General features: G+C 46.5%; 1 protein-coding gene across 14 annotated transcripts in view; it reads left to right on the plus strand.

Annotated features, from left to right (window-relative positions):
* The window catches only part of A4GALT (alpha 1,4-galactosyltransferase (P1PK blood group)), a 39096-nt gene extending 27215 nt beyond the window's left edge, over positions 1-11881 (plus strand). For 11 of the 14 annotated variants that reach the window (XR_015950110.1, XR_015950109.1, XR_015950108.1 and 8 more), the window contains one exon: positions 9685-11881. Coding sequence is in view for 11 of the 14 variants with exons in the window: in XM_060275143.2 (XP_060131126.1) it covers positions 9732-10793 (1062 nt within the window). In the remaining 3 variants the exon portion in view is untranslated. Of the gene's footprint in view, positions 1-2159; positions 2453-5363; positions 5625-7253; positions 7616-9684 lie in introns of those variants that run through there. The other 3 variants (XM_035137894.3, XM_088669979.1, XM_035137896.3) reach the window with 3 other exon arrangements.
* Positions 11882-24615: the final 12734 nt, after the last annotated feature.

Raw genomic sequence — 24615 nt, forward strand, 5'->3', positions numbered from 1 at the left:
GTGTAGGAGCTGCTCCTAAGGAGGGAAAATAATACTGGACTAAATGGACCAATTGTCTGATAGAGTAAAATATAATTTAGTGTCTTCAAATATTTCAAAAACTACCTTTGCAGCCCTAAGGGCCTCTTGCTGCTGTAATTGATATCTTGGTCCCTTGCTCCCTGCACTCCCCAGCTGAATTCAGCATCAGTACCAAACCCCGTGCTTGTGTGTTGCCATAGCAACGGTTGTCTTAGAAGATGCTATACAATGCACTGTTGCTGTGAAACAGTATGTTTTGCACACTGCCACACTTATGACTCTGAACCAAAAACAAACCCTTATGTTGCACTAAGAACGAATCACAACAATACAAACACAACACGTAGGCAGAGAATATATAATAGAATAATGATAGCATTACAAGTGTAGGAATGAACCAAACAAAGTTCATATGTACAATATAACAGAGTGGTAGTGAGGATCGTCAAGCCGTGTGTTCAAAACAGATATCTAAGGACAGTCTCACGATAGTCTTTCAAAAGTTTCAACAGAAGGTGTCTCAAAAGCCTCAAAAGGACAGTGTCTCTGAAATGATACTACTGTTTTGTAATAGTCTTCATCAGCTGGAAATAAGATACAAGGCATACAACCAATGAATGATAACAAAACTGAGCTACCTGCATACACATTGTATAATAAAGCAGAATATGCAAAGCAGAATATAAATGGGAGTATATTTTTTAAAAGGTTACATACGGAGGAATAGTATTAAATGTTTCATTTCAATATTGCTGCACGCATGATTTCTTGCATGTTTAAACCATTTAATACTATTCCTCCGTATGTAACCTTTTAAAAATATATTCTGTTTTGTATTGTTGTTGTTTAGTCGTTTAATCGTGTCCAACTCTTCGTGACCCCATGGACCAGAGCACGCCAGGCACTCCTGTTTTCTACTGCCTCCCGCAGTTTGGTCAGACTCATGTTAGTGGCTTTGAGAACACTGTCCAACTATCTCGTCCTCTGTTGTCCCCTTCTCCTTGTGCCCTCCATCTTTCCCAACATCAGGGTCTTTTCCAGGGAGTCTTCTCTTCTCATGAGGTGGCCAAAGTATTGGAGCCTCAGCTTCAGGATCTGTCCTTCCAGTGAGCACTCGGGGCTGATTTCCTTCAGAATGGATAGGTTTGATCTTCTTGCAGTCCATGGGACTCTCAAGAGTCTCCTCCAGCACCATAATTCAAAAGCATCAATCCTTCGGCGATCAGCCTTCTTTATGGTCCAGCTCTCACTTCCATACATCACTACTGGGAAAACCATAGCTTTAACTATACGGACCTTTGTAGGCAAGGTGATGTCTCTGCTTTTTAAGATGCTGTCTAGGTTTGTCATTGCTTTTCTCCCAAGAAGCAGGCGTCTTTTAATTTCGTGACTGCTGTCACCATCTGCAGTGATCATGGAACCCATGTTTTGTATTATTTTGCTTTATTATACAATGTGTCGCTCAGTTTTGTTACAACTCCACTTACGACTCCAGCAACAAGAGATGGAAACTGGAGTAACATGCAGTGGAAGATACCACTAAGGGAAAGCCTTGCTACACACACAGAAAGCAAAACCAAACCCGCTTAATGTGCTTCAGTGTGTCCACACTGGAGTAACATGCCAATTGCTGTTGGTTAATTTCTTCTTCTTCTAGAGCAGGCATGTCAAACATGCGGCCCTCCATATGTTATGGCCTACAACTCCCATGATCCCTAGCTAGCAGGACCAGTGGTTGGGGAAGATGGGAATTGTAGTCCAAAACATCTGGAGGGCCGCAAGTTTGACATGCCTGTTCTAGAGGATTATCTGCAGATAGGGAAAATCTGATTCAATGTTGGGAGGACACGGGGGCTGCCATTTTGATGAGGACAACATTGTGTGGGTGATATGAAAAGCATGCACACCAGAAGTGCATCTAATCCACTCTAAGCTGCTGTGTGCGACCCATAAGACAGGGTGCTGAATTTCTTTGTTTGAATTCCTTGTGTGTGTGTTTATCTATGGTTTTTATACTGCAGTTTTGGCACTTTCATGCAGTATTTTTGTTCTAATGACATTGTTTGCTCTTTTATGTTGTATGATGCTTACAAATTATTTACATTTTATTAAGACGTTTATAAATGCTTTTAAACAAATAAGTAATTATTAAATTCTGTGGGTGCTTCCAGGGGGAGGTCCCCCCTCCCCACTAATTATTAGAGAATGCTGAGAAGAACTTTCCCTCCGAAAGCACTCACAGAAAGAAGAGTCTGGGGAGGCAGCAGTAAGAGAAAGAGGAACTTAGAGATGCAAATCTTGGTTCCAACGGAACACAAACATTCATGCCTCATCAGAATCTCTTTCTGCTGGATCAGATCTGTACCTACGTCTTTACAGAAAGCAACGGAAAGACACAGAGAACGGCCCTGCTGAGCTTAGGTGACAAACTGTGAGTCCTTCCAGGTGGTTTTTTCTCTCTTATCATACATGCATACATGGTACATTGTTCTTTTGCTCTACAGCATTCATATGATGTCCTTGGCACTAGAATCAGTCCAACTAGGCATCACTGTTTGGGAATTTAACAAGAGCTGCAAAAATGTTATTAGCTGCTCAATGGAGAACTCTGGAATTGCCTACACTGTAAGAATAGCAAGATAAAGTGGGTATCGAGCTTGCTGAGAAAGTAAGATCAAAAGTCAGAACAGTTTGAAAGTTCATGGTCACCAGTTCTAGGAAAAGTAAATAAAACTTAGTGTTCTTTGAAGGATTTTCATTTTTAAAAAAGATAAATAAGATTTGAAAAAAACATTATATGACTAAATATAATTTTGGGGAGAGAGAAACAAGAATAAGAAATATTAGGCTGTACACACACACACACACACACACACACACACACACTATTAGTTTTAATTATTACTTTATTGTTTTCTTGTTTTTGTGTATGCATTTATATTTAGAATAAAATACTTTTTAGAAATCCTGTTGCCAGTAACCCATTTGTAGAAAGGTCCTGCCCATTTTGATTCTCTCCAATCTTAAATTCAGTTCTCCACAGTTCTGCAGCAATTTGTTGTCTTTTTTATTTAAAAAAATCCTCAGTATTTTAGTGTGAAATTTGTCCAACAAAGACATTTTTGAATTCAGTAATGTACACATTTTTTCAGGCAATTTCTCCCAGCACACTGCATTTTTGATATGTTATTGTCATGAATATAAATACAGTTGTGCTTAAGAATACTTCCCCCATATATATGCATTTTTATTTTTTTATTGAAATTCCAGGCCCATACAATAATCAAAATTAACACAATTTGGTCAAAAAATGATCTAACTCATTTTGAGGCAGCTCCCTATATTTCCTAAATTATTTAGAGGGGCACCTGAAGCTTTTCTATCAGGACTTATAGGACAGGAGATTGTGAAAGAAGATCAAGTATTATTTATGTATGCGACAACCGCGGCTAGGACTTTGTTAGCCCAAAAATGGAAAACTCAGGAGTTACCGACGATTGAAGAATGGCAGACAAAAATGATGGACTATGCGGAACTAGCAAGACTGACTAGCAGGATCCGAAACCAGGGAGAGTCAAAGTTTCAAAAGGATTGGAGTAAATTTGTGGACTATATGGAGAAGAACTGTAGAAGTTTGAAGACACTTGCAGGACTGAAATATATCCTACGAATTGACTTTAGATAGAAGGAATAAAGAAACTGCAAACAGGAATGGACAAAAAAAAAAAAAACCCGACTGGGGGGGGGGAGGGAGGGAAGTCAAAGCTCGGCAGAGCAAAGAAAATTGTAATAATTGATAAGATGTTTAGAAGAAGAATTTTGTGTTTATTATGTTTATGTGATGTTGTGTTTGTTGTTGTTTGTTTTGTTATTGTTTAAATGTGTTTAATTGGAAAATTTAATAAAATGTCTTTTAAAAAATTATTTAGAGGGGCATTTTCAGGCAGGGTAAATGATGATTGAGCCTCTTCTTTTTACTTGACTCTTAAACACACACACACACACACACACACACACACACACACACACACACGGTGGTGGGGAGAGAGAGAGGACACTGCTAGTTGGAAGGGGATGTCAATTTCTCCAGGTGTTGCAAGCAGTGCCAGTGAGCCCAGTCAGTCCTCAACTCTGGCAACTATGGGCACAGAGCCCATAGCTTCACCTGTCTTCTTTGCGGCTCCATTGCTTAGGCCCTGCCACACACACACACACAGAGAGAGGAGAAGCTGTTGCCGATTCTATTAATGCTGGAGACAAGTGCCTCCTCCTGCATGGGGCAGTGGGTGCACACTGACAGTATTTTTGTCACTCCCTGGGACTGTGCCCTTGGCGGGGGTCAACCTTACCAATGGCTAGGTATCTAGCTCAGGTGATCACTCCAGCACACGCCTGCCATTGTGCTTCCTCTTTTCTTTTTTTCTTTGCTTGCCAGTAGGTCTAGACCAAAGGTTCTCAAAGGTGTGGCCTGGTGCTCTTTGAGTTTATTACGCATTGATTTCATAAAGCCCAATGCACTGCTTGACTGTAAAACAAATGAATAAAAATCGACACCCTCCCCCCACAAAGCAGCCTTTACTGTAGAATAAGGTAAAGAGACCCCTGACCATTAGGTCCAGTCGCGGATGACTCTGGGGTTGTAGTGCTCATCTCGCTTTACTGGCCAAGGAGCCGGTGTTTGTCCACAGACAGCTTCCGGGTGATGTGGCCAGCATGACTAAGCTGCTTCTGATGAACCAGAGCAGCGCACAGAAATGCCGTTTACTTTCCCGCTGGGAAACAATTTGACGTGCTTTCAAACTGCTAGGTAGGCAGGAGCTGGGACCGAGCAACAGGAGCTCACCCCGTCACAGGGATTCGAACCGCCGACCTTCTGACTGGCAAGTGGTTTAACCCACAGCGCACCCATTTCCCTATAGAATAGTCTACCACTTTTTTTTGAAAACATTAGAAGTCATGCATAAAAATTCTCCTCCCATGTCCTCCCACCTGTTTTCTCTCCCCCCCCATCATTCAGAAAACTCACATTTTCATACGTACATACATTTGTATGCTGTCTTTCCACAGTTCAAACCATGCTCAAGGTGGCTTGCAACATGAAAAAATGCTGTTACCTGCTACCCCAATCTCTGCTGAACAGAGGCAAGATTCCAGGGGTCTTGTCACTTAACCAGGATTTGTGTTTTGTTTGAATGAGACACTGTGGAGTCTCTGTAGCGTCTTTAAGAAATGTGGATGACACATATTTATACCTGAGGATTGATGGAGGGAGAGCAGAGCATTACACCCCAAGTATGTTTCTTGTTGCTCCCCTCATAGCTTCAGCAAACTTGGGTCGAGAGCAGAAGCTCATCACGCAGCCCATTCTCTTCACGCAGCCTCTCCCACACAGGAATTTCTCCCCGCCTTCCGCCAAAGCTCTATTTTAAAAGGACACATTTATTTTCTGCGGTCGGTCGCAGGGCATTCTTTCCCTGGCAACCTCCCCCCTCTTAGATTACATCATTGAACACTGAAATCTTAAACCTGGTTTTTATCTCAGTACTGGCACCTTTCTTTCCCAAATGTTGAAATGTGGCACTTACTTCCTTAACAACTTCATGGTGAGTACCGGCACCTTTTCCCCCTAAAAAAAGAGCACTGGTTGTAAACAATAAATGAAACATACGGTAGAAAATGCAGAACCCAATCGAGCAATTTCCACATAAATAACAAGATCTAAAATAAAGATACAAAAAACCATCAGCCGCTTTTTTTTTGCGTTTTGAAATTTTTATTGAAGTTTAGTCCAAAAACAAACATACCAAATTTTTAAGACAAATATTACAATAAATCCAAAAAAGCTTAACTCAACTGATAATTAATCTTCAAACACAAAGATAACAAAATCATTTATACTATTATTGTGATGTTGACTTCCCATCGCCTCCCGTAGTGCTTCTCATCTTTTTTTGCAAAGTACATACTTTCCTCTTCATCTTCTTATAATTTCTTTTGTACCACAATGAATCCAATCATACCCATAACTCTTATAATCTCTAATACAAAGCCGGTCATTCTATGGCTGCCATGGATAATACGTTATAATTATTTTTCTCTTGTATATATCTCTTAAACACATCCCATTTTTGTGCAAATGACTGTTTGGTGGTTCCCCTTAGATTGTCTGTTAGTTGGGCTAAGTTTACCATATCTGACGATTTATTTTGCCACTCATTAATGGTTGGGACAGTGTCCCCTTTCCACCTGCCCGCAATTAGCAGCCGAGCGGCTGCTGAGGCATATAAAAAAATCTCCTTATACTTAACCGGTATATCCTTGTTCAGAATTCCCAACAAAAAAGCTTCTGGCTTTTTTTGAAAGTTTAGCCTAATTTTTTTTTTCAATTCTTCATATACTGCATTCCAAAATTCTTTAATCATCCGACATCTCCACCACATATGCATCAGCCGCTTTCGACCAGGATAGTCCCGTATCAAGAATTGCCAGTGTCCCCTGTGAATAAGGAACTGAATAAGTGAATAAGCTTGGGACAAGTTCACTACCAGGGGGCTGTCTCTGCTTGCTATTGTATTTACCGGTAGCACCACACTTGGTTTTTTCATGCTCCAAATTGTACAGCCCAGCCACGAGGAGACTTTCTCCTACAAGATGACCTGGTATCATGTCTGGTCCAAAGCTTCATTATTATTATTATTATTTGCATGATGCCCTCATGATTAAGGAACAGGGTCTGCACTCCAAAATAAGCTTTGGATCATCACAGAAAAGATGGTGTCCAAAAACAATGCTTTGCGGTAGAGCCACTCAAGGGGAATCTGAAAGTATTTTGGGTGACCCAAAAGTTATTCTGGGGGTAAAAAGGTAAAGGTAAAGGGACCCCTGACCATTAGGTCCAGTCGTGACCGACTCTGGGGTTGCGCGCTCATCTCGCATTATTGGCTGAGGGAGCCGGCGTATAGCTTCCAGGTCATGTGGCCAGCATGACAAAGCCACTTCTGGCAAACCAGAGCAATACACGGAAACGCCGTTTACCTATTTATCTACTTGCATTTTGATGTGCTTTCGAACTGCTAGGTTGGCAGGAGCTGGGACCAAGCAACGGGAGCTCACCCTGTCACAGGGATTCGAACCGCCGACCTTCTGATCGGCAAGCCCTAGGCTCAGTGGTTTAACCACAGCGCCACCTGGGTACAGAAATATATAAACTTTATTCAGAGTTCTGATGCAGTGTCAAATAGGGAATTGGATCCAGGAACCCCCTTCAGTCTCCAGTTGTAGCAGTGCACAAATTTAATTAATAAAAAACAATAGAAGTAGCAAATTATCTTTTTCCCGTCACAGAAATAAATGTGATCTTTCTAGTTGTGGTGGTAGTGAGAGTGGTCTGTTTCTTTAAGAGGTACTGTATGTGGTCTGGGTGTGGCTCTTTCTATACCTGTGTGCAAACTAGCCAGAACGTTACTATTGCCTGAGTGATAAGTCCTGGCTGCTATGCCGAGTTGTTGAGCGGTAATTCATGAATCAATATTGCTATTTGAGTTCTCCTGCTTCCTTGTATGACGGCAGACCCGTTGCAAGGTTTCCTCACACAGTGAGTACCCTTCCAAATCCCACCGGATACTGGTTGGTATCAATTGTCTTGGGAGATGATGGGGGACTGTGCCTTGTGGGGATATTACAGTGGCAGATAAAGCTGCTGCTAAAAGCATAGATTCAGGGGTCAATGGAACAGTTGGCAACCCTATGCCCAACTGCATCGAGTCATACTAAAAACTCTTTTAATAATCCCCCCCCACAGGAAACAAGTGGGTTGGAAATGGCTTTGAAGCAAAAAATGCAGCCAGTTTGGGTTAGGAAAAATGATTTTAAAAATACTTTATTATTCTGCAAGGGAAACTAATACCATTATTATTCCTGATAAGAATTTTGGCAGCACTCCCTGTACAGCTTTTACCGTACAGTTTTCACTAGCAAGTACATGCTTGCTCACTATTGTTAGCTGCCTCTGCTGATTACCCTTGACCCTAAATCAGATTTCTTCAGAAATGCTTGGAATGTAGTTTAATTTTTATGCTTTCAAATGGTTCTGTTTCCACTAGGTAGCTTTCAGGAGAAGCTGGCAGGATAGGGTGGAGTTGCAGAACTTTGCTACGGTTTTCCTGAATGGGGTTTACCTGAAGTGTGTTGGAGCTGGGCAGGGGGGTGAGGGCTGCACAGGCACATTGGCAGAGGTTCCTGCTGGTGTGTCCACTCAGCCCCAGGTAAAGGTAAAGGGACCCCTGTGTTGGGCAAAATATGCACCAACCGAGTGGCAACAGCGGCAGGGTCGACGAAATAACAAAGTCGTCTTCAGTATCTTTGCTTGCTTTTATTTACAATTATATACAACACACTCCTCTACTCCATTCCTCCCATTTCACAATACATCACCACCACCATGAACCATTTGGGTAGCTTAAATACAGAATTCAAAATAGTCAATTACCCAATCACATTACAGTGAGCAAACTCTATCTTCAATTATTCAAATTAGCAAAAGCTCACAGGTGTGCTATCATTCAGATCAGGGCTACAAACACACATCTTTGTGTAGCACCATTGACCACATTAGTCTTAAAGGAAAAACCTAACACCCTGACCATTAAGTCCAGTTGTGACCAACTCTGGGGTTGCGGTGCTCATCTCGCGTTATTGGCCGAGGGAGCTGGCGTACAGCTTCTGGGTCATGTGGCCAGCATGACAAAGCCACTTCTGGCGAACCAGAGCAGCCCACGGAAACACCGTTTACTTTCCCGCCGGAGTGGTATCTATTTATCTACTTGCACGTTGACGTGCCTTTGAACTGCTAGGTTGGCAGGAGCTGGGGCTGAACAATGGGAGCTCACCCCGTCGCGGGGTTTCGAACCGCCAGCCTTCCGATTGGCAAGCCCAAGGCTCAGTGGTTTGGACCACAGTGCCACCCACGCCCCTATGCAAAAGGAAACATGATTACAAACAGGGCCGTCTTAAGCACATCCAGTGCCGTGGTGCAAAGGTCCCTCCGACGCCCCCTCCCTTTCCCAAAATTTAGCCTGGGGCGGAGGGCGCCGTTGGGGCTGCCTGACTACAGCCTGCTGCTGACTCTCTTGCTGCTGCCCAGTTTCTCAAAAACAAGTCATGCCAGATGAATCTCATTTCTTTTCTTTTTTTATTGAGTTACAAGCTTGGTGGATCAGGGGAATGCTGTGGATATAGTGTATTTAGATTTCAGTAAAGTTTTTGACACAGTCCCCCATGATATTCTTGTGAGGAAGCTGGTAAAATGTGGGCTCTTTAACTGTTAGGTGGATTTGTAGCTGGTTGACTGATCAAACCGAAAGAGTACTCATGAATGGTTCCTCGTCTTCCTGGGGCAAAGCGTCAAGTGGGGTGCTGCAGGGTTCTGTCCTGGGCCTGTTGTTGTCCAACATCATTATCCAACTTGGATGAAGGAAATGAGGGGATGCTCATCAAATTTGCAGGTGGCACCAAACTGGGAGGGGTAGCTAAGTTTTTTTTTGGGGGGGGGAATCACTTCATAATCATGATCAGCAATTTATGTTGCCTTTTCATATTTATTTCACTCCTTATTTATTAATTAATCATGTTATTAATTCATCTGGTTTGTTTGTTTGCTTGCAGCTCATTTTGGTTTTCCTTCAAGTTCAAAACTCTGTAGTGAGTAGACGATGCGGAAAGTGCCTACCTGCATACTGAAATTAATCAAGTTGGCTTCAAAGTACAAACTCTGGGCGGTGTGCATCATCATCTTTAAGTTCATGTCCTTCATCTCTATCATGTTCTACTGGAGAATCGCCCAGGATGCCCAAGACAAGAGACAGCACTACAGTTTGCCTACAGAGGTTAAGTGTCCTCCTCTTCTCACTCCTTCATCCAGATGGCCTCCTTCATCACACAAAGACATATATTTTGTAGAAACATCGGAACGAACTAATCCAAACTTCCTGTTTATGTGTTCTGTTGAATCAGCAGCCAGGGTTCACCCTGAGTCCAGAATCATTGTTCTTATGAAGGGTTTATCAAGCTACAATAAGACTTTGCCCAAACATGTGGCCTTCTCCTTGCTTAGCTGTTTCCCCAACATTGAATTCAAACATCTGGACTTGATTGACCTTTTCTCTAACACCCCGCTCGCTGACTGGTATTCACTGGCTCAGAAGAGGTGGGAACCTTATTTCTTGCCCATCCTTTCCGATGCATGCCGAATCTCCATCATGTGGAAACTTGGTGGCATCTATTTAGACACAGACTTCATAGTCCTCAAGAACTTAAATAACCTCACCAATGTGCTTGGTATGCAGTCCAAATATGTACTTAATGGTGCCTTTCTCTCGTTTGAACCCAAACACAAGTTTATAGAGCTTTGCATGCGGGACTTTGTGGTGGACTACAACCGCTGGATCTGGGGGCACCAGGGTCCACAGCTCTTTACACGCATTTTTAAGAGGTGGTGCTCTATCCGTAGCCTCCGAAGCAGCAAAAGCTGTAAGGGTGTTACTGTTGTCCCACAAGATGCCTTTTATCCCATTCGCTGGCAGGATTGGAGGAAGTATTTTGAAGCAATTAATGCTTCAGAACTTCCCACACTGTTTAGAAACACTTATGCAGTGCATGTCTGGAACAAGAAAAGTCAAGGGGCACAACTTGCGATCACCTCTAAAACCTTACTAGCTCAGCTGCAATCCCACTTTTGCCCTTCCACATCCAGGCTCATGAAGGTCTCATTCTGAAGGGGCAGGGCCTAGCAGCAGCCTGCTGTTGATACAAACGCAAATCAGCCAAGCTGTTCAGCCCATAGTTGCCAAGTCTCCCGCTGAAAAATGCGGGATCAGCAGCGGCGCGGCACCGGAAGTTGCATAGAAGCAATTTTCGGGGCCGCTCTGGCCATGTGGCCATGCCACCAAGATGGCCGCCTGGGCATGCGTAGAAGCGACTTCCTGTGCATGTCCGGACTTCCGGTGCCGCACTACCCAGGACCCAAAATGGAGCCTCCCTGGCAGATAGGAAATCCGGGGGATTTCCGGGATATTTTTCAATCCGGGCTGCCAGCGGGAAAAGGCTTTAAAAACAGGTTGTTGTTTTTTCTCCTGGAGCCGTCGACTGCTTCCCAGGAATGACTCTGCTTCAGCCGTGTTCAAGGTAAGGTTACCTCCTACCTGGCCCATCCCCCCGGCAATGCCTCCCCGAGCTGGATTGGACAGGTAACTGCATGGGCGGAGATCACCAGTATCCAGTCTGGGAAGGCAGTGCCGGCCTCCAAACTTCCAGGGCTGCCCCAGGGATCCCAGGGGGCTGCACGCGACTGCGCAAAATGCACCTCCCCTTTTATGTGGGGAACGGTCATTCTGACCATAAAACAAACATCCATATTTTCTAAAAAGAAGGGCTAGGTGCCGCAGGATATGACCCTGAAACCCAGGGCCGTCTTAAGCATATCCGGTGCTGTGGTGCAAAGATCCCTCTGCCACCCCCCCTTTCCTAGAGTTGTCAACCTTTCTTAAGGGGGGGGACCCCAAAGTTGTTGACCTTTTTTTAGGAAAGGTTTCCCAGGGTTCTTGACCTATTTTTTTAGGGAGCTGACACCACACTTACACATTATCTCTAACAAGCCCTTAGAACAAATGAAAATAAAACGAAATAAAATGAAAAGGCAGAAGAAGAAAATCTAATGAAGTCCACAATTTCAAAGCAAGACTCATTCAAGACTCAGCAGTTCTTCTAACTCATCCTCATGATTCAGATCACCACATATCAAAAAGTTAAAGCAATCACCAGGTTGTTATTCTTTAAATAAATTAATAAAGACACAGAGAATGAAGTTCCCGGCCAATTTGTGTTTAAGTACAAAGCTGACGTTTTCAAATATTGTGGGGGGTGGGTGTGGGGTGGGTGTAAAGCAGTGACATCCTGAACCTACAAAGGACCCAAAACGTGGGTCACAAAGGCTGCAGCCCTAACTGCACTTACCCGAGAGTAAGCCCTGCTGAATCTTACTTCTGAGTAGACCAGTAGGACTGCAGCAAGAAACACAGTTGGGAATTAGGGCTTGCTGTTTTATCGTCTCAGCCAGAGGAAAATGTAATATTGGAGATTAGGGAGAAAGGAATATGAATAGACTGGGGGGAGGGGGCTGACGAGAGACCAAAAACCACAGGTAGGAAGACAAGGCACACTTTCTGGGGAGCAAGTCTCACACACAGTTGCTTGGGGCAAGGACCGCAGAGGGACCATAGTTGGGTTGTGCATGCGTTTTTTTTTCTTCAGAAAAACGTAGAATTGGAAGGGACCCTGTGGGTCATCTAGCCCAACCCCCTGCAGTGCTTTTTAGCTTGCATTGATCTCAAAAACCTTCAGTGCCTTTTTTTTTTAGTTGGATAGGCAATTAACAGGCTTGTTTCACAAATGTGGGAGAAGGAGGGTTGCTGGCTTGGTTTGGTTTGCCTTTGTTCTAGTTTTTAAAGGTAAATGTAAAGGGACCCCTGACCATTAGGTCCAGTCGTGACCGACTCTGGGGTTGCGCGCTCATCTCCCATTATTGGCCGAGGGAGCCGGCGTATAGCTTCCAAGTCATGTGGCCAGCATGACAAAGCCGCTTCTGGCAAACCAGAGCAGCACATGGAAACGCCGTTTACCTTCCCGCTGTAGGGGTTCCTATTTATCTACTTGCATTTTGACGTGCTTTCGAACTGCTAGGTTGGCAGGAGCTGGGACTGAGCAACGGGAGCTCACCCCGTCACAGGGATTCGAACCGCCGACCTTCTGATCAGCAAGCCCTAGGCTCAGTGGTTTAACCACAGCGCCACCTGATTACCATAGTTTCAGGCTGTGAGCTGCCCTGATATCTATGGGTGGAGGGTACTACTACTATTACTAGCTACTGACCAGCTGCTGGAATGAATGGGGTTGGTGCTAAATGGTCTGGCTTGCTTTACAACCCCTAGGGACCTTGTTGGTGGGGTGGGGGGGTAGGAGAAGGAGCCCACCCCAGAAGAAGAAGAAGAAGAAGAAGAAGAAGAAGAAGAAGAAGAAGAAGAAGAAGAAGAAGAAGAAGAAGAAGAAGAAGAAAGTGAAGGGAGGAGGCTTCCCTTCCCTGGGATAGAGTTGCCCATAACTTTAAACACAGGGCACGATTCTAGGGAGAGAGAGAGAAACCAGGGCAGCAGCTGCTGCTACTCAGGCTCGATGGCAAGAAAGACAGTCACGGGAATAGGAATAAACACAAACCAAATATCAACCGTGAAATTCCCTGAAACGAGAAGTAATAATAGAGCTTAACTGAAAATAATAATAACCACTTAAACAAATGAATATAAAAAACCACTAGGGCAAAACTAAACGGTGCAAAAATAACTTGAGTAATAATCAAACTCGTTAACAGGATGCTGGCTACAAACCTTGTTTCACTGTGATTAACAGTTTCCTCAGAAGGAAACAGAAAGATACTAGACTCTAAATGACCAAGGTTCAAAGATAAAGGATAAAAAAAACCCAGCGAAAGAAAAGCTTATGATAATTTTAATTGGATTTAAAGGAAAGCCAATAACATTCCAGTAATAAAGGGTTAAATACCTGTCACGGTGGCCGGAGTGGACTACTTCAGAGTAACGACGCCACGCAGCTCTGCATTTTATTCTTTTATTGGTGCTGCGTATTTACAGTGCTCAAGTCATTGCTATTTACACGGAGTGATGTGGTCAGTCGGTTTCAGAACCTCCTGGCTTTTGGCGCGTCTTTCTCCAACACAAAAGCTTTGGCAGACCCATCCTCTTGCCCCTCCTCTTCCTGCGTAAGAGGAAGTTGGGGGGATGGGTCTTCCCCCCTTGCTTGCCCCTTCCTGTCCCACCTGGGACCCTGGCTCCTCTACCTTGCCTGAGCCTCGGACACGACTTCCTGCTTCCCCACTGGAATCGGAACTCTCCCTGCTTTCCCCTTTGCTCGGGGACGGGCTTGAACTCAGGAGGGGAGGGACTTCGCGATATCCCCTGTCCCTCACATCCACCCCCCTCCCAAGCTCTCCTTCACCCCTCCCCAGGCCCCCCCCATGTGTCGGTGACGACTGGAAGCCTAAGAACTCAGTGCTCTCCGAGCCCGTTGGTGTGAATACCTCCCCCCAGTCCTGCGAGCCCCCCCCTTCCGCCTGGGCGGACGGGAATCCCAAAAAGTCCGTGGCGTCAGAGCTGGTGGGGGTAAAAACGTTCTGCCAATCTGCTCCTTCCTCTGACTGGGTGGATCTCGGTGACACCCATACCTCATCCTCTGGTTCCTCAAACTCCGCTTCCCAGCGCCATGGTGAGCTGCTCTCCCGTGCCTCCTCCTCCTCCCCCTCCCTTTCCATGTGCCAGGGCTTGGGTCTGTGGGGAAAGAGGGCGTGAAATTCTTCCACCAAGAATTCCTCCTGTATCTGAGTGGCTGGGACCCATTCATTCTGGGACGGTGGAGCATCCTCCCATGCCATGAGGTACTCCAGTCCCCCCACCCCCCACCTTGAATCCAGGATGGCCGTGGCCTCATTGAGTTGCTCCCTGCCTTCCCTCTCCCCCCCTCCCTCGGGGGTTTGTTCGCTGTCTCGGAGCCTGCTGCTTTCCCTGTACGGCGACAGCAGCGATCTATGAAACACTGGATGCACCCTCATGTCCTCTGGCAGTGCCAGCCTGTATGCCACCGGGTTGACCTGTTGCGTGACCGTGAAGGGGCCCAGCCTTTTGGGTGCCAGCTTTTTGCACCTCCCTCTGGTGGGAAGGCCCTCCGAGGACAACCACACCTTGTCCCCCACCCTGATGACCTCCCCTAGTCGCCTGTGGCGATCTGCCCCCTTTTTGTACGCTTCCTTGGCCCTCTCCAAGTGTTCTCTGAGCTGCTGGTGCACCGTCTCCAGTTCCTCTGCCCAATCCTCAGCCTGTGGGCCCTCCTCCTCCTCCTCCCCCTCCCTCTCTGGGAAAGATCTGAGGTCGCGCCCGTAATTGGCCTTAAAGGGCGACACCCCTGTGGAGACGTGCACTGCATTGTTGTAGGCAAATTCTGCTAGTGGCAGGCGATCCACCCAGTCCGTTTGCCTCTGGCTGACGTAGCATCTCAGGTACTGCTGCAGAATGGCGTTGACCCTCTCCGCTTGTCCGTTGGTCTGCGGGTGTCTAGCCGTCGACAAGCTGACCTCCACCTGCAGGAGGTTCATGAGCCGCCGCCAGAACCTGGAAACAAATTGGCGGCCACGATCCGAAATAACCCTTAAAGGTAATCCATGCAGTCTGAAAACGTGATCAACAAACAGTTTGGCTGTCTCTTCTGCAGAGACTGCCCTGGCACACGGTATAAAGTGGCACATTTTGGACATGAGGTCCACCACCACCAACACTGCGGTCTTACCCCGGGAAGAAGGCAGATCTGTGATGAAGTCCATGGACAGCACTTCCCACGGCCTGTGTGGCGTGGCTAAGGGCTCCAGCAACCCTGGTGGCGCTGCTCTGACCACCTTTGCCCGCTGGCAGGTGTCACAGCCCCGTACATAGTCTCGAACATCTTCCCTCACCCCTGGCCACCAGAAGTGTCTCATGACTAGGTGAGTGGTCTTGTCCCTTCCAAAATGCCCCGCCGTTGGGTTGTCGTGCATCTGTTTGAGGACCGTACGTCTGAGCTGGGTGGTGGGCAGGTACAGTGCCCCCTTGTAGAAAAGCAGCCCTCTGCGTTCTGCAAAGTCTTTTGCCTGCTCCCTCCCCCCTCTCAGTTCTCTGAAGATGCGGTTGGCAAAGTCATCCGCTGCCGTCAGTGCTGTGAGTTCTGCCTCGCTCACCACTGCTGCTCCGCAGGACCATGCCGACGGGGGGAAAATGTGCCTTGGGGCTGGTGGCTCCTCCTCCTCCATGTACTCTGGCTTGCGGGAGAGGGCATCCGCCCTGACGTTCTGCTCTCCCGGGATGTAGTGTATGGAGAAGTTGAAGTTCGAGAAGAACTCTGCCCACCGTATCTGCCGCTGGTTGAGCACCCTGGCAGTTCTCCAGAACTCCAGGTTCTTGTGGTCTGTGCACACCTGGATGGGGTGCTTGGCGCCCACCAGGAAGTGTCTCCAATGTTTGAACGCAGCGTGGATCGCAAGAAGTTCTTTGTCAAACACGGTGTAGTTGCGCTCGGGCTGTGTCAACTTCCTGGAGAAGAAGGCACAGGGTCTCCACTCCCTGTTGGTGTCCAGTTGCAACAAAATGGCGCCCACAGCTTTCTCAGAAGCATCTGTCTCAATGCGTAGGGGCGCGTCCTGGACCACGTGGAACAGGTTCTGGTCCGAGGCGAACACCCTCTTGAGGCTTTCGAACGCTGCTTGCGCCTCTGGTGTCCACCTGAACTTCTGCTTGCCTCTCAGGCAGTCAGTGATGGGAGCCGTAACGCGAGAGAAGTTCTTGATGAACTTCCTGTAGAAGTTGGCGAAGCCTAGTAGGCGTTGGGCATCTTTGCGCGTCCTGGGGCTGTGCCAGTCCAGGATGGCCTGCACCTTGTCCTTGTCCATCGCCAGCCCCTTGTCTGACAGCTTGTAGCCCAGGAAGTCCACCTCCTTGGTGTGAAACTTGCACTTCTCCAGCTTCACATACAGGTGGTTCTCCTTCAGGCGCTGCAACACTTCCCTGACATCTTTCACATGCTGCACTGGGTCATTGGAATAGATAAGGATGTCATCCAGAAAGACCAGGCAGTTCTTGAAGAGGAGGGACCCCAGGACGTGGTGCATGAAGGCCTGGAAGCAGGCTGAGCCCCCTTGCAACCCGAAGGGCATCACCAGATATTCAAAAGAGCCCAGAGGCGTGAACATCGTGGTCTTCCATTCATCGCCTTCCCGGATCCTGATCAAGTTGTACGCCCCCCTCAGGTCTAGCTTGGTGAAAATCTTGCCCCTGCGTGCTGCTGTCAGGAGATCATCCACTCTGGGCATGGGGAAAGCCACTGGCTCTGTCACCGAATTCAGCCGTCTAAAATCCACCACCAGGCGGCGCTGTTGCGTGTCTTTCTTGTCCACCCAGAAGACCGGGCTGCCCCCTGCTGCCTTGCTTTCTCTGATGAACCCCCGCTTGAGGTTCTTGTCGATGAAAGCGCGCAGATCCTCCAGTTCCTGGTCTGACATGGCGTACAGCTTGGCTGGGGGTATAGTTGCCCCTGGCACCAGGTTGATCTGGCAGTCAAAAGGCCTGTGTGGGGGTAGGTGGTCGGACTCCGCTTCGCTGAAGACCTCCTGCAGGTCCCAGTACGGCTTGGGTATCGCCTCACCCCCTTTGACGTGCATGGTGGCCACCGTGGCTATCGGAGGCCCCTCCCCTGGTTGGTGCTGCATGCAATGTTCCAGGCAAAAGTCCGATCCAAAAGTGATGCATCTCTGGTGCCAACTGATGGAGGGGTCGTGGCGCGCCAGCCAGCTCATGCCCAAGACGATGGGGGGGTCTGAGATGGTGGTGACGTTGAATGCCAGTGTCTCTGAGTGCCTTCCCACCGTCATTCTCATGGGGGGGGTTTGATGAGTGATGGCCCCCCCCAGCAGCTCTCTGCCGTCAATGGTTGCCACGTGAAGGGGAAAATCCAGCTGCAGAAGCTGGATCTGGTGCTCTTCTGCAAAGTTTCTCGAGAAGAAGTTCGCTGAGGCACCACTGTCAATTAAGGCAAGGACTGTCAGGGGATAGCCATTTGGGAGCGTTAGCGTGACTTCTAGAACCACTCCTGCTCTGGGAGGGGTGGGCTGGCTCTGCTCCTCTCTGTGCGGGTGGGTGGGCTGGGGCTGTTGTCTGCTGACTGTGCCTGGCTGCTGCCCCTTGTCTCCTGCAGCCAGGCTTTCCCGTTTCCCTGCTGTGGTGCTGCGTCAGTGGGGGAGGGCACCACCGTTCCCGCCCTTCCTTGCCACTCCCTGCGATGTGGGCAGTCTCTGACGAGATGCTGGGGGGAGTTGCAGAGAAAGCAATTCCCGCCCTTTCCCTCCTTGCGTCTTGGCGCCGCTGGGGTTTGAAAAGCCCGCGCGCGCGCGCTATCAATCTGCATGGGTTCCTGGTCCTGGCTGGCCCCAGGCGTGGCTTGAAAGGGTTGTTGGGGGAGTGGTTTCTCCTGCGACCGTGGGAACCAAGCCCGCTTTGCGCGCGTTGCTTGTTTGTCGCTCCACCGGGATTCCTGTCTCACCCCCACCGCCAGAGCCGCTTTGCTCAGCTGATCCATATCACTGGGCTTTGGACCTCTCGAGAGCTCATCCTTCACCTCCTCATGCAACCCCAAGTAGAACGCCGCTTGCATTGGGGGGGACCCCAGTTCCCACCCCAATCTGTGCACCAGCATGGTGAATTTCGCCCAATACGCGCGAACTGTCATATTTCCTTGGCGTAAATTATGAAGTTCCTCCTTAGTCTGGTCCATATGACTATCGGACGAATACATCGTTTTCAAACCTTCTAGAAATAGTTTGACATTCTTCATGCAAGGATTCCTTGTTGCAATTAACGGTCTTAGCCACTCCCTGGCTGCCCCGGTAAGGTGCTCCACAATAAACGCTACTCTGTGCTCATCATCAGGGAACTCATCGTGGTGCAGCTCAAGAGCATACACAATCTCAGTCTCAAAGCCTTGAAATTCCTTCGGGTCTCCATTGAACTTGCTAACTAGGGTCCCAGCTCTCCTTCCTGGCAGCACTTGGACTTGGGGTGCCCCTCCCGCCTTGTTTTTCTCTGCATCCAGCTTGTTTTGGAGGTCTACCGCCACCGCCCTTAATTGCTGCTCTTTTTCCTGAAGCTCTCTCACCTGTTCCGCAAGTTGTAGCCGGTCGTCCTGGACCTTCTTAGTCTCCTCTTTAGCTGCCTTCAATTCTCCCTGCGCCTGCAGCGACAGCTGCTGCAGTTCTAGCTGGGCTTGCTCCGCGATCTGCCGCCACTTCTCCGCCTCTGACACGCTCATCCCGGCAACTCCAAAGTAGCCCAAAAATGATTAGGAGGTTGCTGTCACGGTGGCCGGAGTGGACTACTTCAGAGTAACGACGCCACGCAGCTCTGCATTTTATTCTTTTATTGGTGCTGCGTATTTACAGTGCTCAAGTCATTGCTATTTACACGGAGTGATGTGGTCAGTCGGTTTCAGAACCTCCTAATGGCTTTTGGCGCGTCTTTCTCCAACACAAAAGCTTTGGCAGACCCATCCTCTTGCCCCTCCTCTTCCTGCGTAATTCTGGAGTTGGGGGGATGGGTCTTCCCCCCTTGCTTGCCCCTTCCTGTCCCACCTGGGACCCTGGCTCCTCTACCTTGCCTGAGCCTCGGACACGACTTCCTGCTTCCCCACTGGAATCGGAACTCTCCCTGCTTTCCCCTTTGCTCGGGGACGGGCTTGAACTCAGGAGGGGAGGGACTTCGCGATATCCCCTGTCCCTCACAATACCCAAATGTAAAAGCTCTAATTCTGCATCCTCAAAAAGGTTTGGAAACCTAAAATGCAGAAAGCAAGGATGGATTCAAATTAAGCTATACAGTATTAGCTTTTAAAAGAATTCAAAAACTGGACTGTACAAGCTCCTGTGATCTAATTGTTACTGGTATTTGGCAAAGTCTACTGGAAGGCTTTCTCAATCGCAGGTTTATATACTAATTGGTAACTAATTCTTAAAGGGACATGCCATAATATTCAACACATGGGTGGGGCCGGAAATTATTTTTGAGGAAGGAAAATTAAATACAAAGATATGGCATATGATTATAGAACAAACTTACAAAAAGGGACTAAAATCAATGCAAGCGTTGAGGCCTGATGGGGCCAAAGAGCCAAATCTAAAGATCCAGTACATTTCTTTCTGTAATAATTTCTTTTGCAAGATCTCCATGTTTGCCTCAGTAGTGTAGAGCCACTTTAACTAAAATGTATTAATTGGAAATTGATTGGCACTTTGATAATTGTATAATTTGGGAATTAATTGTTATTGTTATAATCCGGCTATTATTGGGGGTATATTGGAAAACTAATTTTAAAAGTTGTTTTAAAAAAATAAAAAAGGATACCTTTTTTCAAGCTGAGGACCACACACGGGTTTATGATCAACCGTCCCTAGGCCACATGTCAAACTGGGTATGGCTGAGAGGCAAAAGCTTAAAAGTGGCCATGGTGAAAACTGCATTTCTCAAGATGTTTGCTTTTCGAAATATTTTTTATATCATTCAGTCTAATAAAAAAAATTAAGGGCAAATTTTGGGAGGGTCATGGCAAAGAAGGGTTCACACACAAAAAAAGGCAATGCAGAAGAGAACCTATAGGAGAAGCCATTAAAAGATTTTAAAAATAAAAAAATATATACATTCACTTACTTATTTAATTATTTTGGATGACAAGTTTTGGCTGTGGCTGCGGGGGGTAGAGCCATAAAATGCCCGCCCTGGAGTCCAAGAAACATCATACATACATCACAGAAGGGGTGTGGCCCAAGGTGTGGACCATTAGGTCCAGTTGTGACTGACTCTGGGGTTGCGGCGCTCATCTCGCTTTACTGGCTGAGGGAGCCGGCGTACAGTTTCCGGGTCATGTGGCCAGCATGACTAAGCTGCTTCTGGTGAACCAGAGCAGCACACGGAAATGCCATTTACCTTCCCGCTGGAGCGGTCCCTATTTATCTACTTGCACTTTGATGTTCTTTTGAACTGCTAGGTTGGCAGGAGCTGGGACCGAGCAATGGAAGCTCACCCCATCACGGGGATTCAAACCGCCGACCTTCTGATCGACAAGCCCTAGGCTCTGTGGTTTAACCCATAGCGCCACCCGCATGCATGCACACCCCGTGGTTCAGCACCACCCCCTTAATACATCAGAGAAGGGGCGGAAATCTGGGTATGTTGTTTCTTCCTCTCTGCCAGGTTTCCTGACTGGTTTACCTGGGCATCCTGGCCACTCTTTTGTTATGATAACTACTCAATTCCTGAATCCAGGTCACAGGTCACAGGATCGCACCCTATTCATATATTAAGTGCGCCCTTAAGAAAGGATTTGTGAAAGAGACAATGGGGAGATTTCCCATTTCCTTCGACCTTGCAGAGAAATATTTGAGGTCATTTTGTGAGAGAGACTTTTCTGTGGGTTTCAGACATGTAGTTTACATATTTGTATGTGAAACAAAATTTAAAAAATCCTTCCAGTAGCACCTCAGAGACCAACTAAGTTTCTCCCTGGTATGAGCTTTCGTGTGCATCCACACTTCTTAAGATATTTGTTATGTGTTTGCTTGGTACATTTATGAACATCTGTTTTATATATATAAGACCTTAAAATTCTCACAACAGCAGTGAGCCCTCCCTAGGGAGCAAGGCCCATCCTAAGACGGAGATCAAACGGGACAAGACAATGTTTTGGGGTTTAAAATTAGCCACAGCTTTACCGATTCCAGATGTAGGTAGGATTTGGTTTAGGGGGCGTGTATCCCTCCCAGCCTCCTGCTGGAGGGCTGAAACTTGGCAGGGCCGATCTTGGGATTTGTGTGTCCATCACAAGACACAGGTCTGCACGGATGGCCCTCCCATTCTGCTGGAGGAAGCTCCATGGCCCACCTGCTGCTCACCTTGGCTTTTGGACAGGCATTTCCAACTAGACCCCCTCCAATGGGGTACCCTTGTGATCACATTGTTCTGAGGTGGGGGTGAGGTGGTATCCTGCCAGATGTTAGAGTCATAGCTGCCAACCCTCCCTTTTTTTGCGGGAAACTCCCTTATTCCAAGCCACAGCTGTCAACTTTCCCTTTTTTTGCTGGAAATTCCCTTATTCCAGTGCCGTTTCCCACTGCTATCCTGGATTGTTAGATATACCGTAGACTGTTCCCGGGACAGGTGATGCTGCTGATCCCTTATTTTCAAATCTGAAAGTTGACAGCTATGGTTAGAGTGACTAAGGGATTTCACCTAATGCCTTATCCTTTTTATGATTTTCAGTTTCAATAATAATTTCACAATCATTTTAACCTCTCAAAACTCAACTTCTCTCCCCCTCTTTCTGCGACCCCTTATTTTTTTATATTTATTAAATTAAGTTAATCTGGAACTGCAGATTATTACAATAATCCTGCCAATCTTCTTATCTGTTTATAGTTTATTTGTAAATATTCATCAAAACATTTCCATTATTTTGTAAAAAGTTTGTTGTCTTGATTTCTTATTCTTCGAGTAAGTTTCACCAATTCTGCATATTCCATAAGTTTTTGTATCCATTCTTCTTTCCTTGGGACGACTTCTTCTCCTTTCCATTTTTCACCCAATGCCTTATCCATCAATGTTGTTACTATTGCTATGGGGAAGGCAAGACGTGCAAACGAGGCCAATCTGTTTGGAGGCAAAGTCCTTTCCACACGACCAGTTGGGGATTTCCCAACTGCTGGCCACCTGGTCAGACATTAGTCCCTTGGGGGCTGAGTTGAAGCCTGACATGGCCGGCCGCAACTCCTGTCTACTCTGGAACTGGGTACGCGGCCATTTCCCTGCGGTTTATAAACCTTGCTCCATGCACATTTAGACTGTGTGCCTCTCTTTCAGTTATACACTCTAACAGGCAGATAAAGCATGTTTAAGCCCGAGTGGCATTGCTGAAATCTGTCTTGGGTAAGCGTTTCCTGCAAGCTGTACTGGGAAGTGTTCTCAGATAAAATGCAGGTGTACTGACCGCACGCACAACAGGGTAGCAGGAGTAAAATGTGGAATGAAGAGCTGGCTTCCTGGAGGTGGGGTTTCCATATCTGATTTGGCAGTGTTCAAGAAGCTGCCTTACAATGCCGCCAGAGTCTTAGAATCTGCGCTCAAACCAATAACAAACTTAGTTGGTCTCTAAGGTGCTACTGGAAGGAATTTTTTTATTTTGTTTTGACTATGGCAGACCAACACGGCTACCTACTTGTAGTGGTTGTTACTGAGAATGAGCAAGGTTTGAATGCATGGTCAGCGGAATGTTAAATCTATGCCTACATAAAATGTTGTGTAACGTTCTGCATGGGAGAAGAATTTCCGGATGGAAACCATGCTGAATATTCTAAACCTGAAGACAGGCCTGTTTAGCGAAGCTTTTTAAAGGTTTAACATTTTACTATGTTTTTATATACGCTAGAAGCCGCCCAGAGTGGCTGGGGCAACCCAGTCAGTTACTCAGATGGGTGGGGTGCAAATAATGTATTATTATTATTATTATTATTATTATTATTATTATTATTATTAACCGGGCATCCCCCCCTTCAAATGACACTGCAGCAGAGATGGGAAAATGAACCACAGCAAAACGGTTTTTAAAAGAAGGGGAACATTAAGGGGATTGGGGAAAACATTCCAGCTCTTCTTTTGGTACAAAAATTCAGTGAATCAAGTGTGAGGGTTATTTGCTAAAAACTGTTGCTCTTGTTCTTTCCTTTTGAGTTGATGAGGAAAACAGTTTGGCTGGCTGGCAGCTCCTTTCCAAGCTGTTTGCAATCATTGCGGTCAGGAAACAACTTTGGAAAAAGAGCAGATTCTTTTGCATTTGACTTCCTTTTATCATGCTTACTTTCTTCTATACTTCATAAATACATAAAACTCCTCCAGAAAGTGGTCACTCTTTCCTACACAATTATATAATAATAATAATAATAATAATAATAATAATAATAATAATAATAATAATTTAATATTTATACCCCGCCCATCTGGCTGGGTTTCCCCAGCCACTCTGGGCGGCTTCCAACAGAAAAATAAAACACAATCATCTATTAAACATTAAAAGCCTCCCTGAACAGGGCTGCCTTCAGATGTCTTCTAAAAGTCTGGTAGTTGTTTTCCTCTTTGACATCTGTTGGGAGGGCGTTCCACAGGGCAGGCACCACCACCGAGAAGGCCCTGCAACTTGGCATCTCGCAACGAGGGAACCGCCAGAAGGCCCTCGGTGCTGGACCTCAGTGTCCGGGCAGAACGATGGAGGTGGAGACGCTCCTTCAGGTATTATTATTTACTGTAGTTAAAGTCCTTTCCATGGTTTATGGCAACAGGCAGGTATCGTATATTCCGGCATATAAGACGACTGGGTGTATAAGACGACCCCCAACTTTTCCAGTTAAAATATAGAGTTTGGGATATACTCGCCTTATAAGAAATACGACCCGGTGTATAAGACGACCCCCGACTTTTGAGAAGATCTTCCTGGGTTAAAAAGTAGTCTTATACGCAGGAATATACAGCTCAGGCTGGATATGAAAGCCATGTTGAGGGAATGACTCCAAACATGGGATCCCTCCTTTCAGTGGCATGGAAGGTATTATTACAGCACTGTGGTTTAGGCAGGGGCAGATATTCTCAAAGAAAAGTGAGAAAACCTTTTAATATCAGTGCTGTCATGCCTTCAAATTCTAATGTTTTGGGTGAACAGTCACTATTGCCATTTCCAGACAAATTGCCTTTGACAAATAGTACGTTGAGCCAAGGAAAACACTATCCATTTCCTACTTTCAAATGTTTACGAGAAGGAAAATACTATTGTTTGTGGCCTTATCTTTTCAATGTGCTTTAGAAAGTTTGTTTTCTGCTTTGAATCAAGAGATCTGGAAGCAGCTGGTGCAGATCTGCCTAA

Source organism: Zootoca vivipara, chromosome 5 (assembly GCF_965207765.1).
Source record: "Zootoca vivipara chromosome 5, rZooViv2.hap1.1, whole genome shotgun sequence".
Taxonomy (NCBI): Eukaryota; Metazoa; Chordata; class Lepidosauria; order Squamata; family Lacertidae; genus Zootoca; species Zootoca vivipara.